At 38.7% G+C, this 16,883-nt stretch overlaps 1 protein-coding gene across 2 annotated transcripts in view; it reads left to right on the forward strand.

Annotated features, from left to right (window-relative positions):
- POLA1 (DNA polymerase alpha 1, catalytic subunit) overlaps positions 1–16,883 on the forward strand; it is a 191,212-nt gene that overhangs the window by 11,395 nt on the left and 162,934 nt on the right. For both annotated transcript variants that reach the window (XM_050333301.1, XM_050333300.1), the window contains exons 11-18: positions 860–972; positions 1,427–1,543; positions 8,371–8,445; positions 9,651–9,789; positions 12,466–12,626; positions 13,779–13,863; positions 14,645–14,706; positions 15,436–15,525. In XM_050333301.1, coding sequence (XP_050189258.1) covers positions 860–972; positions 1,427–1,543; positions 8,371–8,445; positions 9,651–9,789; positions 12,466–12,626; positions 13,779–13,863; positions 14,645–14,706; positions 15,436–15,525 — 842 coding nt within the window. The remainder of the gene's footprint in view (positions 1–859; positions 973–1,426; positions 1,544–8,370; positions 8,446–9,650; positions 9,790–12,465; positions 12,627–13,778; positions 13,864–14,644; positions 14,707–15,435; positions 15,526–16,883) is intronic.

Consider the following 16,883-nt stretch of genomic DNA (forward strand, 5'->3'; position numbering starts at 1 on the left):
TTTTTGTACCTGTAATTCACAAACTATGTGTGAAAGGCAGGTAGTTTTGTATGGTGTTGTTTTAAAGATTGACAGCATTTGGTTTGCAGTTTGCAGCATTTTGTGCTAATGCCAAGTTCTCTGGGGTTAAAGATGTGCGTGTACAATAATGACATGGTCCACAAAGAAGTTAAATGCCACTAGTCCTTCTCTGTTTAAGGTTTCTGAGTGTCTCCCTTGGTTACAACTGCTGTCTTGGCATCTAGGATTTCTTGGAATGTCACACATCTTTTGGTGTCCTCATTTGTTAAAAATAGTCACTTGAAAACTTTTTACAGCTGATCAGCCTCTAGTTGTTGTCTTCAGAATGTATTTCTACAGGTTTTATTTGTTGTAGAGTCTTGATCCACTGTCCTGAAGTGCAGGGAAGAGGAGTTAATGTCCTGGTCTAGCTGAAGAACGAGAAATTGTAGATAACGTGTTCCAGGATTGATTGACAGCACAGGCATTCTGATAATTTTCAGCTTTCACTGACATCTCTCTCCTTCCTCCCTCTCCCCTGGGATTATCAAACTACTCTAGGTATAAAGGAAATCAGAACCGAATTTTGAGACTGGCTGTGTGATGCCATTTTGAATTTTACAGATCAGGTGTTACTATAGCAATGGAGGTAGAGACACGATGAATGATACAGGTGTCTATTTGTAAAGCTGGTGTTTAAAATAATACAGAATGTGCTGATGCATCAGAAAGATTTGTTGTTCGAGGACCTAAACCAGAAATGGTTGTGTTTCTCTGCAAGAATACATTATAAGCTGCTTTAAGCAACAATAGGAATGATTAAGAATCACATACTGAATTCTTTACCCTTTTTCCTTAGGTGTGGTATTTTTGTTCGGCAAAGTTTGGATTGAATCTGCAAACACCTATGTGAGCTGTTGTGTGACAGTGAAAAATATTGAGAGAACTGTTTATCTACTGCCACGTGAAACAGTAAGTATGACTTTTAAGCTCGTCAAACATAAGTACCTTTCATTCTGCTTATGGCAGGTTATGGGTTCTGGCAATGTGTTTATGGGAACTGTTGAAGCCAATGTTGTCTGATGGAGGTGGTAAAGTTAAAAACAATATGTATGCAATGTATCACTCATGAGATGCAAACTACTAGGGTGTTGTGGCTTCCCCTGGCTACAGCCAACAACTGCAGGCAAATTTAGACTTGCTGTTTATCAAAGAAAGTAATCTTGAAGTATTATTAGAAAACTTAGTGCTTTTGAAATGTTTTTCAAATACTGTTTTCTAAATTTGGGGATTTTTGGCTGATTGCATTGTACTTCTTCATTAACAAAGAAATACATGATTTGTAGTAGCAAAGCAAAATTCAATTTACTGGTCATGTCTGTTGGCATTTTTTATTGATTTGTAAAACCTGACTTCTGTTTTTTAGGAGATGGACCTATCTACTGGTAAAGAGACGGAAACTCCGGTGACTATAATGAGTGTTTTCAAGGAATTTAATGACAGTATTTCACCAAAGTATAAAATCATGAAGTTCAAATCCAAGGTTTGTTTACGAGCGTCCTATTTGGTCATTTTCTGTTGTTGTGGTTGGTAAGGTGGGAAGGCTGTTGAAACACTGTGCAATGAGGGTGGTTATGCTGAAATGGAGATATGTAACACCTGATGTATGTAAGTGTACCTGCTTGTAAAAGCCATCCCAGTGTCTTCCCAAATATCTGTAGTCCTTTAAGAGCAGTAAATCTGCAACATGACTGTTCCATAATGCTTTTGAAAATACTTATTCGTTACTTTAAAACTGGATTGAATGTCAGACTCTCTTGCTGAGCTGTTTTTGAGAATGCAGAACAGATAAAAGTTCTGATACCCAAAGCCTGGGTATTGGCTGGGTACTGTCAGAGTTAAAATGACAGATTGTGTTGTCCAGCAGATAAATCAGTACACTGGGATTAGGCTGTCTTTGCATTTGGCCAGATATTTTACTGAAGTTTATCTCTTGGCATGTCTCATCCTTCTTCTCACCCTTGCAGATTTATCTTTTTCGAGTGTATGCTGTTCAGAGCATGGATTGTAAGAGTGTGGCTGTGCAGGAGGGAACAAGTTGTGAGGGTTGTCATTCAGTCTTGAAAGTTAAGCTGTTCTGGTCTTGGAGTTATGGACAATAGTCTTAACAGTGTTATTTCACTGTGCTCTTTTACTGTGCTCTGTTTGCTCAACAAATCCTTAAAATAACATTGGAAAAGAAATATTGCTATTATGGAAACTTTGCACATACAGTAATGTAATACTTGTCATAAGTCTGCAGGAAAAGAGCTGATACTGCTGATTGTGTTGCAGATTGTGTTGCAGTTTGGACTGAATTAGTTTGTTAGTGTGAGAAAGCTTTATTGTCCATTTACACAGAGCATTTGTCTTTTGGAGTGGAGGGCAGAGGTGGGAAGCCTGGGTGGGGAAGGTTCACAAACATGCAAGTTAGGGGAAAAGACTGGTTCTGAGTGTGCTCAGAAACTTTTCTGTTTCTTGAAGTAACGTGCCATTAGTCTGGCAAAGATGACTTTCATTAGTTGTAACTTTTTGCAGCCTGGCAATCTTGTGACTTCACAAGATTCGTTCCTGAATAGCTGATTAGGAAGTTGAATGGCAAGTAAAAATGCAGAAAGAATGGAATTTAACAATATGTAAATAAGAGGGGGGGGGGAAATAAGGCAAATTTGTGTTGTAATGCAGGTTGGAAAGGCCCTCAGGAGGTCATCTAAGCCAAAGCTAGAGTAATTCTGAAAGTTTAAGTTGTTAAAGTGAAAATGTGAGCAGTATTTCTCAAATAGCAGAGTCATACAAGACATGACATATTTTCAGCAACTTGTAGCTTAGTGTGTTATTTACAGAATTCAGGGAAAATGTGACATAAGTACTTTGTAAAACTTTTTCTTTGTTCTAGCTTATTTTCTCTATCAAAACTGTAATGTAAATTTAGCTTTTTCAATTTTCTCTGTTATTTCTCTTGTATAGGTGATTATAACTTAGTTACATGTGGGATTGGAAAAGAATGAATTTAACAAGAGATAAAAAACAAATTTCTGATAGCTTACTGCTCAAAGATCCTCTCAGGAATGAGGGAGAAAACTCAAAGAGAAACAGTTCCTCATTAAAAGAGAGGATGCAAACAACTGTGCTCTAGAAACAGAAGGAAGGAGAAAGGTCTCCAAAAAGATGGGCATCTGATAGAATCTTAGGACACCTCTATCTGTTCCATGGTGTGCTAAGGAAGAATAATGTGAAGGAGGTAATAAAACTAATATAGTTTAACCTTCGAAGATGGCTTTTAAAAATCAAGGTAAACCTGTCAAATTTTTACTGAGCTTACACAGAGCTGAGGGTGAAAGACCCAGCAGTCTTGTCTGGATACATCTCTACAGTGCTTCTGGGGTCCTTGAGTGTCACACAGGAGTGATCTCTGGCAGGAATAGGGAGGTAGGAGCACTAAGACACTGTTCAGATTTTCCCTCGAATATTATAACACTTGGTCACCCTCATGGGGAAAGATAAACTCAAGTGACTGCAGGTACAAAAGATGGTAATAGAAGGATGAGACAAAAGGAGAATCTGTTATACCGGAGAAAACTATGAAGGGTTTAATTTTTTTAGCTAGTAAAGTGAAGAATAATGATCAGACCTGTTTGCTCTTTAAAAACATTAAAATGGGATGAGCAGCAGGAAAGCTATTTAAAGGACAGTTTTAGCAAAAGAGCAAATTTGCAATTTTTATTTCATGAATAAATTAGGTAGGATAGTTGGGGGTGCAGGGGAGCTCTCAAATAACCTACCAGAATTGTTTCTGAATTGTAAGAATTCAAATTATCTTTGAATTCTTCCTACTCTTCAGTAAACTGAATTTTACTAAGAGGATAAAAGCTACCTAGCTTTATTTTGCTTGTGTAATTTTCTGCTAATTTTAGTACTTACTGCCTTCTGGAAGGGTTTAATGACAATTGGAGCTAGTAGGAGAGTATGGCACTAGTAAAACAGGGAATAAGAGAAAAGACAGAATAGTAGAACAGGGCTGTTGGTGGGGTCTCTGGAGGACTATTCAAGGAAGTATTACAGTAACTCAGATATTTCAGATAGCACAAAATTGATGTGAACAAGTAGCACCAAATCCGGCCAGGCTTACATTTCTGCAGCAGGGAGGCTTTGTGCTCTCTGTAAGATAATTGTGCAAGTAGTGGGGTTGTCCCATTACTGTGCCCTCCTTTTCTTCTGTTTGTCTCTGAGATACCCGAATTTGCCTTATTATATACCTTATTAATCTGTTTTTCATAAGGAGTCATCATCTTCCTTTTCATTCCAGTCCTAAATGAATGCTGCAAAATGTGATCTGTACACAGTTATGCCTGTGTGTGGTTAAGAGCTAATGTGCTTTAGAACTCCCCTGCTCTGTGATATGCAGCCAGTGGTTCACTACCAGTGTTGTTAAGGGTTAGTTTTCGAAAGATTTTTAAAAAGCCAGTGGCCATGTTGCTCAGGTGAGGGAAATGCTCATAAGTAATTCAGAGTAATATGAAGTCTCAGTTTTTGCATAGTGTTGTGAAACTGAGAAACTACTCTTCTTCCATCATTGGCTGGAAATAGGAAAGGTTATAACATACCTGTCATGCACCCATCATTCCTTTATTTGGAATACCCCTTTTTGTGATGATGCAGAGAGAGCCAATATTTGTACACTGAGACAAGTTGTTCCCTCTGCATCTTGGCCTTGCCAGCACCCAACTTTGTCCCTGTGAACAGATACACTTGAGCCATATCATTTCCTCCTGCACCTGCTGCTAATTGTAGCTTCAATGGGTTGCACTGCTGCCAAGTTAGCAAGTCTTCACAAATCAATTTGAAAGCAGCCTTACTCCACTTAGGAACTTAGCAGCTAATCACTGCTGCTCATTTCTGCTCTCTGAAGGGCCACTTGAAGGGCAGATTACTCTGCAGCAAAGCATTCATTCACTGCAGTTATGACCAGACGCTGGTGTAATTGAGCTGAGCTCTGTGGAATAACGCAGATGAATCACTGCAGCAGACTATTTATATACTGAGTTCAGCTTGCGTTTGCAACAAGAACTTGTTTGAAGCCGGAGAGTATTTTTTTTTTTTTTTGTTAATTAAAAAGAGAGGAGGGGGCACCAGTGATATGTGCTAAAAGCTGTGCATTGCCATCTAGGATGTTACAGCTCTGATCTGCTCTTTGTGTGGGGTGCTGCTTTGGCTCAGCAGTTCAGATCTGTGTTTCCATGCTAATCTGCCGTGCCGATCTGGCTTCACAGTGGTGCTCTCCTACCAAGTTATGTTACACTTCTGCTTCCATGTAACTGTTGATGCCATAGTAATTTCTGGATTTGCCTGCTTCCTATTTATAGCTGCCCTACCCAAGCTTTGCAGCCTTACAACTAAAGTAGTACTTGAGGCAACAAGCTTAACTGCTGGTTGTAGTGCCCTGAGGGAGCTGGTGCTGATGCGATTAATTAAAGGAAAAAACCCCAACCATCCAACCCCAAAACCAAATAACTTCAAGTTCACCTAACTCCGCATGTGTTTTGTTAATTTGTAAATTTTATTCCCATTTGTAGTGATTTTGTTTTTTCTTATTAAATTTTTTCTAGTGGTATATTATGCTGAATCTTGTGTATAGAGTGCTGAACGTAGTACATTGTCCAGTGAAAAATGTGATTTTTAATTTAAAGTGCCTCTAGGAATTCTTGTGAAGTAATATGCTAGCATAGTTATGGCATAACATAATAACAATAATATGTAACAGCGGTGCAGATGGTTTGTAAAGTACTACAGGGCAGAGCATACCTATTACAGGGTAGGGCATGGCATTTCAGCAGGTGCTATAGCAGTGTTGCACAGGGTACTATAATTATTTGAAAAATTAAGGTAGTTATTCTTAGAAACTGACAAGCTGTGTGTGTTGTGGAAAATCATTATTGTTCTTGAAGAAAGCAGAAGTGATACTTAACTTTCAGTAAAGTTGTGCTGAACTGCTTTAATGGTCTTTGTTGGAGTTGTGTAAACAAACTTGACTACTTTCTAGTAAAACCCAAGGCACTGAAAATGAAAAATACAATAGCATCATAGAAATGATTCTGCTCCAAGCATGTAATAAATTAAACAGCTGGCAGATGGTTGGGAAATCATCTCTCTTGGGTTCCTCTCTGAAGTGCTGATACACTAAAGCACGCAGTGTAAAAGAGGAGCTGTGTGCACTTAAAGGGGTACAGTCTGATTTGGGATCACAGACATGTGGTGGGATAGGATGTGGTTAGGACAGGCTGGGATGGCAAGGAGTGGGGAGTCCCTTTTGTATGTCAGAGCAATGGGAATGCATGGAGCCCTGCCTGAAGGAGAGCAAAGAGCTGGTCAGGATTAGAGGATGGACTAATGGAGGTGACCTTGTAGTGAAGAAAGGAAAGCCAAAGCGCCCCTGGAGTTAAATCTTATGAGGGAGACAAAGAGCAGCAGGAAAGGCTTCTGTAGGTACAGGCAGACTAGGAAAGAGGTGCTGCTGAAAGGGATAGGAAATGTGGTAACACAGGTCATGGAAAAGGCCAAGATACTCAATGTCTTTACTGCTAAGCCCAGCCTTTAGCAATCCCTGACTCCAAGAGACCAGAAGGAAAGCCTGAAGCAAAGACTTGTCCTCAGTGCAGGAGAATCAGGTTAGGGCACATTTAAACAAATTGGACAGATAAAGGCGCATGGGACTTGGTGGGGTCCACCCATGAGTATGGAGGGAGCTAAGCAATGTCACAAGGTGCTTGGGAGTGTTCAGTGTGGATTTACAAAGGGGAAATCATGCTTCACCAAGCTCATAGCCTTCTGTGAAGAGATGGACTGGCTCAGTGGACAAGAGGAGAGCAGTGGCTGTTGTTTATCTTGACATTAGTAATGCTTTCAGTGCTGTCTGCAGTAGCATCCTCATGGATGAACTGATGATGTGTGGGATAGATAAGTGGACAGTGAGATGGACTGAAGACTGGTTGTGCTGCTGGGCTCAAAATGTTGCGATAGGTTGCACTAAGTCCAGGTGGAGGCCAGTCCCTGGTGGTGCACCCCAAGGGTCCATAGTGGATCCAGTCCTGCTTAGTGTCTGTGTTAATGATTTGGATGATGGCAGAGCACACACTCAACAAGTCTGCAGACAGGACAAAACCAGGAGAAGTAGTTGATACACCATATGAATGTGCTGCCATTCAAAAGAACTTCGACAGGCTGTTTGACATTCCTGATATACAGGAATTGCATCAAGTTCCAAAAAAGGGAAAAAGTCCTGTTCCAGGACTGGAAAAACCTCAGGCACCAGTAGATGTTGGTGGCGGACTGTGTGGAAGGCACCTTTGGGGTTAAGGATGTGTTGGTCTTGCTAGACCTGAGGTTGGACAAGAGCCAGCAATGCACCCTTGCAGCAGAGATGGCCTTGGGCACTCTGGGCTGTGTGAGGCAGTGCCAGCAAGTGTCAGGATTTGCTGCCCTGGTGAACACTTGAAATGTTGTGTTCAGCTGAGCTCCCCAGTGTGAGAAATGCGTGCACTTAGGGGAGCAAGTCCAGAATAGGACCACAAAGATATTTACAGGACCTGGAGCATCTGTTACATGAGGAGAGGCTGAGAGACCTGGGACTGCTCAGCCTGGAGAAGACAAGGTTCAGGGTGAGGGATTGGTGGTGCAAATATTATTGTTGTTTATAAACATTTGATGGGCATGAGTAAAGATGACTCTGGAAGACAGGATAAGAGCAGTAGGTACCACTTGAAACACGCAAAATTTATGAGAACATAAACCACTGCTTCACTGTAAGGGAGATCAAGCATTGGCACAGGTTGCCCAGAGAGGCTGGGGAGTCTCCATCCTTGGGGATACTCAAAAGCTGGCACGAGAGAGCCCTGAGCAACCTCTGTAACTGACCCAGCTCTGAGCAGGCAGCTGGACTAGACAATCCCTGGAGATCCCTTTCTATCTCAGGCATTTCATGATTTTGTGGAGGTCTGCAGCCACCAATTCTCATGAGTGTGTCTGAAACCTGTGAATTTAAAGAACGTTCCTGTCTCCTTAACCACCATTTTGTTTTGTAGTGGCTAGTATACTTGCAAGTCAATTCTGTAGAAATTCTTAATGGTAAAAAAACATACAGAGGTTTAAATACAGGAACTAAAACATTCTTAGTATCCTCAGCTGTTTATAATGAGTTGTAGAATTGGAAATAAAAGATCAAGGCCATGATATTTGAAATGTATGTTTTGGCTGGCCTTTATGTTCTTTAGTTTTCCCTTTGGCCAGAATGAATATTCAGTTGGGAGATACTGAAAATATCTTTGTTTTATATAGAAAGTGGAAAAATACTACGCTTTTGAGATTCCAGATGTACCAGCAAAATCTGAATACTTAGAAGTTAAATATTCGGTGAGTATAATTAATCTGACAAAATACCATTACTTGCTTTCTTATTTAATTAAGAATGTTATGGTTTTGCTAAATAAAAAAAATTTGCAGGATTTGATCTTTAGTAGCTAGTGGGTGTACCTCTTTTGCAGTGTGCTTTTAGTTGCTTGTTATCTTGTAATAATAACAACAACAAAAAAAGAGTTTAATACCTAAACTTGTGACTTTTTTTTGTTACTCTTTATATGTTGGTTAGTCCTTAACAGAACAGTTCATTACCGGGTTACCTATAACATGGTGATTTGTTAGTGTTCACTCTAGTTGTGTAAATGAAACATGAGGGAAAAATCTTTTTCCTACAACTGCTGCATTTCTGCCAACTTCTCCCTGAATTATAATTTGCTTATTGATTTTTCCACAATCTAAATTGTGGAATATAGAGAAATATTCCACATAGAGATTCCACATAGAGAAATATTCCACATAGAGATATATATATAGAGAAATATAGAGAAAACTGAGAACAGTTTTCCTACTTTATTTTTTGTCACCTATTAATGTCTATAATATAGCAAATAATTCTACTTGCTTGCAAATAGCAGCTGGGTGAGAAAGATTTTTGCGAAGACCTGTAGAAGTGAGAAGTAAAGATGGAAAATATTCCCATGAGAACATCAGTAGCTGTTCTTTGTTAGCAAAAATAATTTGTTTTCAAACATAAGAGACTCAGCAGTCTTGAACCTGTTGGGTTAGTTGCTGGGAAAATGCCTTTTAAAATCATTTTTTGTGCTGGTTTTTGGGTGCAAAAGCAGCATCCCATAGAGATTTGCTAGATATCTCAAATTCTTCTTTAGCTGTGCAGGAACACTTTAACCAGTCATTCTGTGTCAGACAAGATTAAAGCTGTAGCTGTTTAATTAGGTTTACAGTGTGAGCAGTTTCTGTATTAAAATGGTCATTGAACATTGCTGTAGAGTTGGTTGATGTATCCAGTACGGATGAAGAACTTCAGTGTGTTTTTTCATTACTGTCCTGATTTTTAAGTTGAGCCTATAGTGTAACTTCTTCAATTACTGTCAGTATTACAGGCTGCAGCTTTGCTTGGGGGAAATGACAGTGGTTTCAGGTATTGTGTAGCTTTTTGTTAAGGTCTGGCTAAATAGGGTGTGTCAACCTTGAAGACTTCTGTGGGGTGAAATGACTCACTGCTCTCTGTTACTTGTTAGGCTGAACACCCCCGGCTTCCCCAAGATCTGAAAGGGCAAACATTTTCACATGTGTTTGGAACAAACACCTCTAGCCTGGAACTCCTCTTGATGAGTCAGAAGATCAAAGGACCGTGCTGGCTGGAAATAAAAAATCCACGTATGGTGGTTTGTGTGTGAAATACCTGGTTGCTGGAAAACACATGTAACTATAGATCAGGGGGGAGGAGGAGGAAATTTATTTTACTGATGAGTTATCATTTTGTACATTAACCTTGCATTTTAGTGGTTTAATTTTCATTATCTAGTACAAATTAGAACTTATTCTTCCTTTTATTGAGTGACAACTATCCACATAAATTTGTGCACTGTACAGATGAGATTGTAACTTTCGATGGTAGTGAAAGGGATCTTTGCAGTGCCTGGCAGCTGCTCTTTGGTGCATAGCTTAATGCCATGTATAGTAAGCTAAACTTAGTTGGCTAGGGAATTATTTATCTTTCTACTCTTGATAACTTAAGATTCAGAGGGGGTTTTCTGCAGATGTATCTTTTTAAGAACAAACTGCTGCTGGATGGCTTTCTTCTTTGTGTCTTAGGGTTGTTTGTTTTTTTTCTGACATTTGGAGAAATCTGTGGTGTGGACCTCTTTCAGTTTTAAGTCCTTTCTGCCTCATGAGTGGCATGTACCACTTTCAAGTGATTATGCCACTTCATTTTGGCTTGGTTACAGCCCTTAATTCAATGTGTGTTGCCTGTTCCCAAGAACACAGGGACATTTGTCATACTGGACAAAAGCTACATCTATTACTGTAATCCCTTTGGGGCACTTCCAGTGCAGAACTGACCATATGAACACTGACACCAGGAGGATTCTCCTCTTCTGCAGCTTGCTCAGTCACTGACAAAGCTGGTACCACTAAGGATTTGGAGCTGGAATAGAGAAGACAATTCCCTGACTGCCAAAAGAAGGATTAGCTGTGATGAGTTTTCCACACGACATTGGCAAGCATCAGTGTACTTCCTGGTACTTACTTTAAAGGCCTAAGGGTGGTTTTTTTCATCTGCACTCTTTCTCTAAGAGTTACCTTTGTATTTCTTTGTCTTTTTCCTTCTTCACATGAAAAGAGTCCAGAGCTGTTTTGTTCCTCATATCCAGTATGCCAGAAGTTAGGGAAATGATAACCAATGGTTCAGCCACTATTCAGTTTTAATTTATGCTGATGTCTGTTATCTCCCCTTAGAACTACCTTGCCTGAGCTTGGATACTGGTTTCATATCAGAGCTAAATGGCAATCTGAGGCAGCTCTTCTTTTCCACTCCCACATCTATATTAGAACCTTCAGGTTCCAGAGACAGTCTCTATCCTGGCATCAGAATTGCTCATTTCAAAACTGTCCTACCCACTGTTGAAAACTGACTGTTAAGCTGACTGGTTATATTAATGCAAATTTCTGTTGTCAGTGCACTGGATTTTGTGCCCCAAAGCTGGGTTGTTGGTTTTGTTTGTTGGTTTTGTTTCCTTGTTTTTAAGTTGTTGTGTGTTTTTTTTGAGGGGGGTGTCTAGTTCGTCATTCTTGCTTTCTTGTGTGGCTTCCCTTACACACTTCCCATACAGGATAAGAAATATACCTGGAAAGTTTAGAATAAGCAAGTCCCAAACTATTTGAAAAGACTTGCACAACTTTAAAACCTGTCATCAGTATTCATTATGAAGCTGTCTTTGCAGTTGAGTATCAATGCTAGGTGGCACCAGAGCTTTTCTAGAGCAGCAGTCTCCGGTCTTGCACACCACTGTCAGTAAAAAAACGAGTGCTACCCCCAATATATAGTTATTTATAGGTTGTATACATATACTACTGTAATAATATGTTATATATATATATAACAAACACAAAAATGAGAGAAGGTAAAATATGTGGGTTTCCAGAGAGGGTCAGAGTTTTCAGGGAGTAAGATAAGTGGGTCTAACAACAGCTGACTTCAAAAGGGTAATATGTTAGAAATACAACCTCTGCTTCTTTCTGCTGTAGTGAGTTATCTCATCAGCATCTTTTGTGAATGATCCCTTTTGTTTTTTAAAGCAAGCAAAGAAATACAGAGCAAAAAATTCTCAAATGATAATGGGAGATAATGTCTTTTTTTTGCCCATCTAATTTTTTAGCTCTTGTACACTTTATATCTGAATGGCTTTCTGTGGTCTCTCTTACATTTTAGGATGCTTTACACTGCCATGGTAGGATGAACTCTCTTACAAAGTCCCCCAACTCTCTATTTCCATAGTTGTGTTTTGGAAGGACTATATCTAAAACAATTAATTATGTGGTGTATTTCAGTCAGACATAAGTTCTTGTTCTCATTCAATCAAAATTCTTTTGATTAGCACCGTGACTGTCTCTTCTGTAGCATTTGAGAAACTTCTTGAACATTCTTTCATTTCACTTGTATTAATTTAAATTTTTATGAAACCTCCTCCCTTCAAATGGATTACAAGATTAGATGCTAAGAGGTGATGTGTTAATTTATGTGGAGTTATGCTCACTTGGCTTATACCTTTCTCTACGATGACTCTCTAAAGCTGCCTGAAGTATTTTTTCCATTGTGCATCTTCCTGACCTCGACCCAAATATTCCCTCTCTTATTTATGGTTGAAGAGCTCGTGCTGACAGGGGAATCAGGGCCCAGAGAGTTACCAAAAATGAAGCAAGATTAGTGTGGGTCTTGGACTATTCCACAAGGGCAAAACACTGAAAGGATCTGCTCTGTGCAGCAATGCCATTAGAGAAGCCTTCTGTGTGTTCCCAGAAGAATGAAGGTGGCTTGTGTTGTTTCTTCAGAGCCTTCGAGTCAGTCAGTCACCTGGTGTAAAGTGGAGGCTGTGGCTACGAAGCCTGGCTTTGTCAGTGTGGCTAAAGATCTTTCTCTTCCTCCTCCTCCTCTGGTGGTCATGTCCTTCAGCATGAAAACCGCTCAGAACCCAAAGACTCACCAGAATGAGGTAAGTAATCTGCTCTCACTTTGGTTTGGCTTGGTTTTGTTCTTCAGCGTACACTAAAAAGTCTTCTAAGGCTTTGAAGAGCCTCACCTGATAAAACACATTTAAATGTGTTTACTGTTGAATAAAGTTTCTCTGCTCCGGGCTTTACAAAGAAATTTCTATTGGGGTTTCACCAGTATGAGAACTATGGGTTAGGGGGCCTGTTTGGTGAGAATATTTACTGAGACAGTGGATGCTACTTATGTTTTCAAGCCTTCTGTTTTGTCTGATGTGCCTCTTAGTTATAAGACTGTCTCAGAACACCTATTCATGGATTTAAAAAAAAGATAATTATCATTTATTTATTTATTTAGGTAGAGTTAATCATAGGCTCTAGGTAAAATGACTGGGCTTTTCTACTGATAAAACTCATTTTAAAATGAGAATTTGGTTTTGATCTTACAGCACCTACCATTCTGCTATGAGATCTTTTCTCTGAAAGGAGGAGAGATGTGCATGGCCACTCTCAGTTGTGGATTACAGACCCAAATGCATACTAAGGCACATTTATCTTTTTTTTTCTCTTTTTTTTTTTTTTTTTAATAAGACATACACAAGGCACCAACAGGACTCTACTTATCAAGATGCTTTTAAAGACTGTCTGCTTTGTCTTCTCTTGGATTTTCCTCAGCAGTGTCTGGGGAGCCAGGACATCCTACCAGCAAGCAGAAGCATCAATAAAGCTAATGACTTCCAAATGCTAAATCCTCTTGGCTTCTTGGCAATGTTGACTGCTTGCTTAGGGGCAGCTCTTCCTGAGGAAAGGCTTCTCTGCCCTGCTCACATCTCCCCTGCACTCCGTAGGGAATCCGTTAAATTGTGGTGTCTGTTCAGATTCAGAGCAAAAACTGATAAAAGAAGTTTTCCAAAATGAATTATTTTGCATCTGAAATTTTTAAGATAATAACTTAGGAGGAAATTCTGCTTTATTTTCCTTGAGATCAATTGATAACTTTTCTTCTTTTTAAGTGTTTGTAGTTGGAATTAATTTAAAAAAGATCTGTTGTGGAAACAGGAGAAAAGAGATGAGGAAACATAAGAAAGGGAGGAAGAAATTAATATTGATAGTAGTTATGTTTATAAAGTTGTGTGTTCTGTATCTCCTTGGTATAGGTTGTGGCTCTTGCAGCTCTGGTTCATCAGAAATTTCCCTTGGATAAGGCTGCACCTCAGCCTCCTTTTCAGACACACTTCTGTGGTATGTACTTGGAACAGTTTATGAGTAAAAAAATAATTAATTCTGAGGTTTTTATTTTTTATGTGTGTGTTTTGGTGTTTTGGTTGGTGGGATAGAGGTTTATTTATTTATTTAGGTTTAATTTTTACTACATTCTGTCACTCCAGCAATAGTGGATTAGAGTAGGTAAGTGAAGTTTCAACTCCCAGGCAGGCTTTTCTCCCCATTTAATTTCACTGTTTACTGACTTGTTATCCAAGACTTAATTGAAAAAAATCTTACTTTGAGATGATGCAAAGTAACCCTACTTTTTTTTCCTATAATTTTTATTGGTGTGTCTTTTTATTTTCTCCACCCATTTATTTAGACCACTTATTTACTGTCACTTACTTATTTTTCAGTTTAGTTCCTCTGAACAGAATTAAAAAATTAAACATGTCACAATTATGTATAAACAAATTTTCTTAGGAAAATAAAAATCTTGCAGTGGTGTCATTATAGTAATATCAACTAAACCTTGAGATTCACTGCTTGGAAGTGATGAAGTGCTGAATGCACTTGAGAGGAAATTCTTTGGGAGCTGTGGACCATAGTTATAATTTCCAGTGGTAACCTCAAATATGGATGATTAAGACGGTTTAATGCTTTACTAGTTACTTGGTTATCTGAAGACAGGTATTCATATAAAGCCTTTTAGATTTAGAGGTCAGTTTTTCTTGGTTCCCTTTGTTGTGAATGGATGCTTACTGGGAGGGTACAATGAAGAACTTGTATGTAAGAACAAATATCACTTCTTTTGCAGCTGTTTCCAAACCAAACGATTGCATTTTTCCTTATGACTTCAAAGAAACTATTAAAAGAAAGGTAATTTCATTTTTTTTTAGCCTTCTGATTACAGTACCTTATAGAATATGAATTTCATGGTGCTTTTGGCAAGTTGTGAAGAGAAGTATTCAAAGGAATGGCATGATTATTTTATTAGTTTTCTACTCTGCAAACCTAAATCCAGGTATTTATTCTGTTTTGCTTGTATAAACAGTTGTGTGCTCTCTGTGATTCAGTACTGCTGCTAATTGTGCTCTTAAAATAGGTGGGGTGTGAGACAGGAGGGTTTTGCAAAGGGACTACAATTGTAATTCATTTTCATTGTACTCATAGTAAACTGGAAGAATTTGTTTCATCTTTTCCTGGAGAGTAAAATCTGTCAAGATTTAGAAGGCATGCTTTCTAAAGGGCAGTGGAAGAGCTGACAGAATAATAAAGTTAGCGATTTTTGTTTTGCCTCCACTTCTGTGTGATCTTAAGCCTGTGAGTGAAGAATGCATATAGAGCATTTTCCTGGTGTGTTTGATTCTTAGGAGGCTCTTAAAATATCACTAGACACCTGCATACAAAAGTAGAATGGAAAAAAAGCCTCTGAGAAAAGGTTTCTATGTCTATGGGAGTGAGAAAAAAAAAAATCCTTGAATTATAGAATGAAAGGGAGAGCTCTGTGGTGCTTTATTATTGTCTTGCAACTAGTAGGGGAGAGGAGATGTTTCCATTTTAAACTTATTGGGTCATTGAAATCAGGTGCTCTCTTGCTCCTTTTAGAATGCTAAAATAGAAATTGCTGCAACAGAGAGAACACTGCTGGGATTTTTCCTGGCGAAGATTCACAAAATTGACCCAGATGTTGTTGTGGTGAGTAGTTCTGAGACTTTGAGAGTTAAATTAAAGCATATTGTCAGTTGGTCAGCTTTGTTCTTTTCCTTTTGTCCCCTTGTAGGTTTTTTTAATGTTTGTCTTAGACTGCCTTATGAATTGAGTTTGCTTATAAGATGGCAGGCATATTTTGATACAAAGATGATACAGATTTTTCCCTGACAGTATTTTATATATCCTATTATTTCCTGTAATAGCTAAAATAGGCAGTATTTCCACAATACCTGAAACAAGTATTTTTTTTCTTTACTCAGACAAAACACAACAAAAAACCTCTGATTTTCTTAAAAAATGGGAACTTTTGGGTATACTTAAGAGTCTTTTTCAATTCAGGTGCTCATATCATTTGTGTTACCATTTAGATTGTGTTTATGCTGTAAATCAAAATGATAATCTATACAAATTGTGGGATCTGAGCAAAGTTTTTTAATAAGCATTCTTATGTTTTCTACCATGTAGCTGAGGATTTATTACAATTACTCATTTTCTCTTTTTGTTATCTTTAATTACTGTACAGTCCTGAGTTTCCTTTAGTAAAGTTTTGAAGACAATTTGAAGTTGGTTATAAATCTGAGTTTGGTTACACACAACTTCTTATTCTTCTGTAGGTAAATACAAATGATTTAGTGGTGGGAATATGACGAAATGGGCAGTCAGATTGCTGATGTTTTCAGCTCACTGCAGCTGGTATCCAGCATTTGCCCTGTGACCTAAGCTTCCTGGTGGTTATGGGAAGGAATCTGGGGGAACACTGCAGTCAGTGGTTTAAAATTGAGGATGCCAATAGTAGGGGTCTGAGATATCTCCTATCCTGAAAACAGCAGAGCTGTGTTTTTGCAGTTTAATTGATGCTGTTGAAATGCTGCTGCTCATTTTAAGGAGTTGCTTTTATAGCACCATCTTGCACTACACAGAGGTACCTGGTAGAGTGGACCTGCAGTTCCTGGTGGCTGACTCGTGTTCATCGGGGTAGCATTTTGCTTTCAGCTGAGGTTACGGACCAGTGTCATCAATGTCCTTAGCCTTGTTTAAAATACTGCTAGAGTACTTTGATATGTAAATATTGTAAAGTCTTCCTGTCCAGATTTAACAGCTATGCCCATTGTAGTGTCAAAGGAAAAGATTACATTAGTTTGATGTTACTATTGCATCTTTTGTGGACAGAGACAAAAGGAATTACTCTTAGCTTAAGTTTATACGCTCTGTGGAAGAATGTTATGGGTTTTTTCTAGAAACCTTTAAATCCTAATGTCTGCTATCAAAACATAAAGCTATGAGCCAGTTATAGAGCTGATTTTGGTATTCTACTGAACAGCATTGTTAGTGTTAAGACTAAT

This window comes from Myiozetetes cayanensis, unplaced genomic scaffold (assembly GCF_022539395.1).
Source record: "Myiozetetes cayanensis isolate MyiCay16 unplaced genomic scaffold, myiCay2020 scf5-8, whole genome shotgun sequence".
Lineage (NCBI taxonomy): Eukaryota > Metazoa > Chordata > Aves > Passeriformes > Tyrannidae > Myiozetetes > Myiozetetes cayanensis.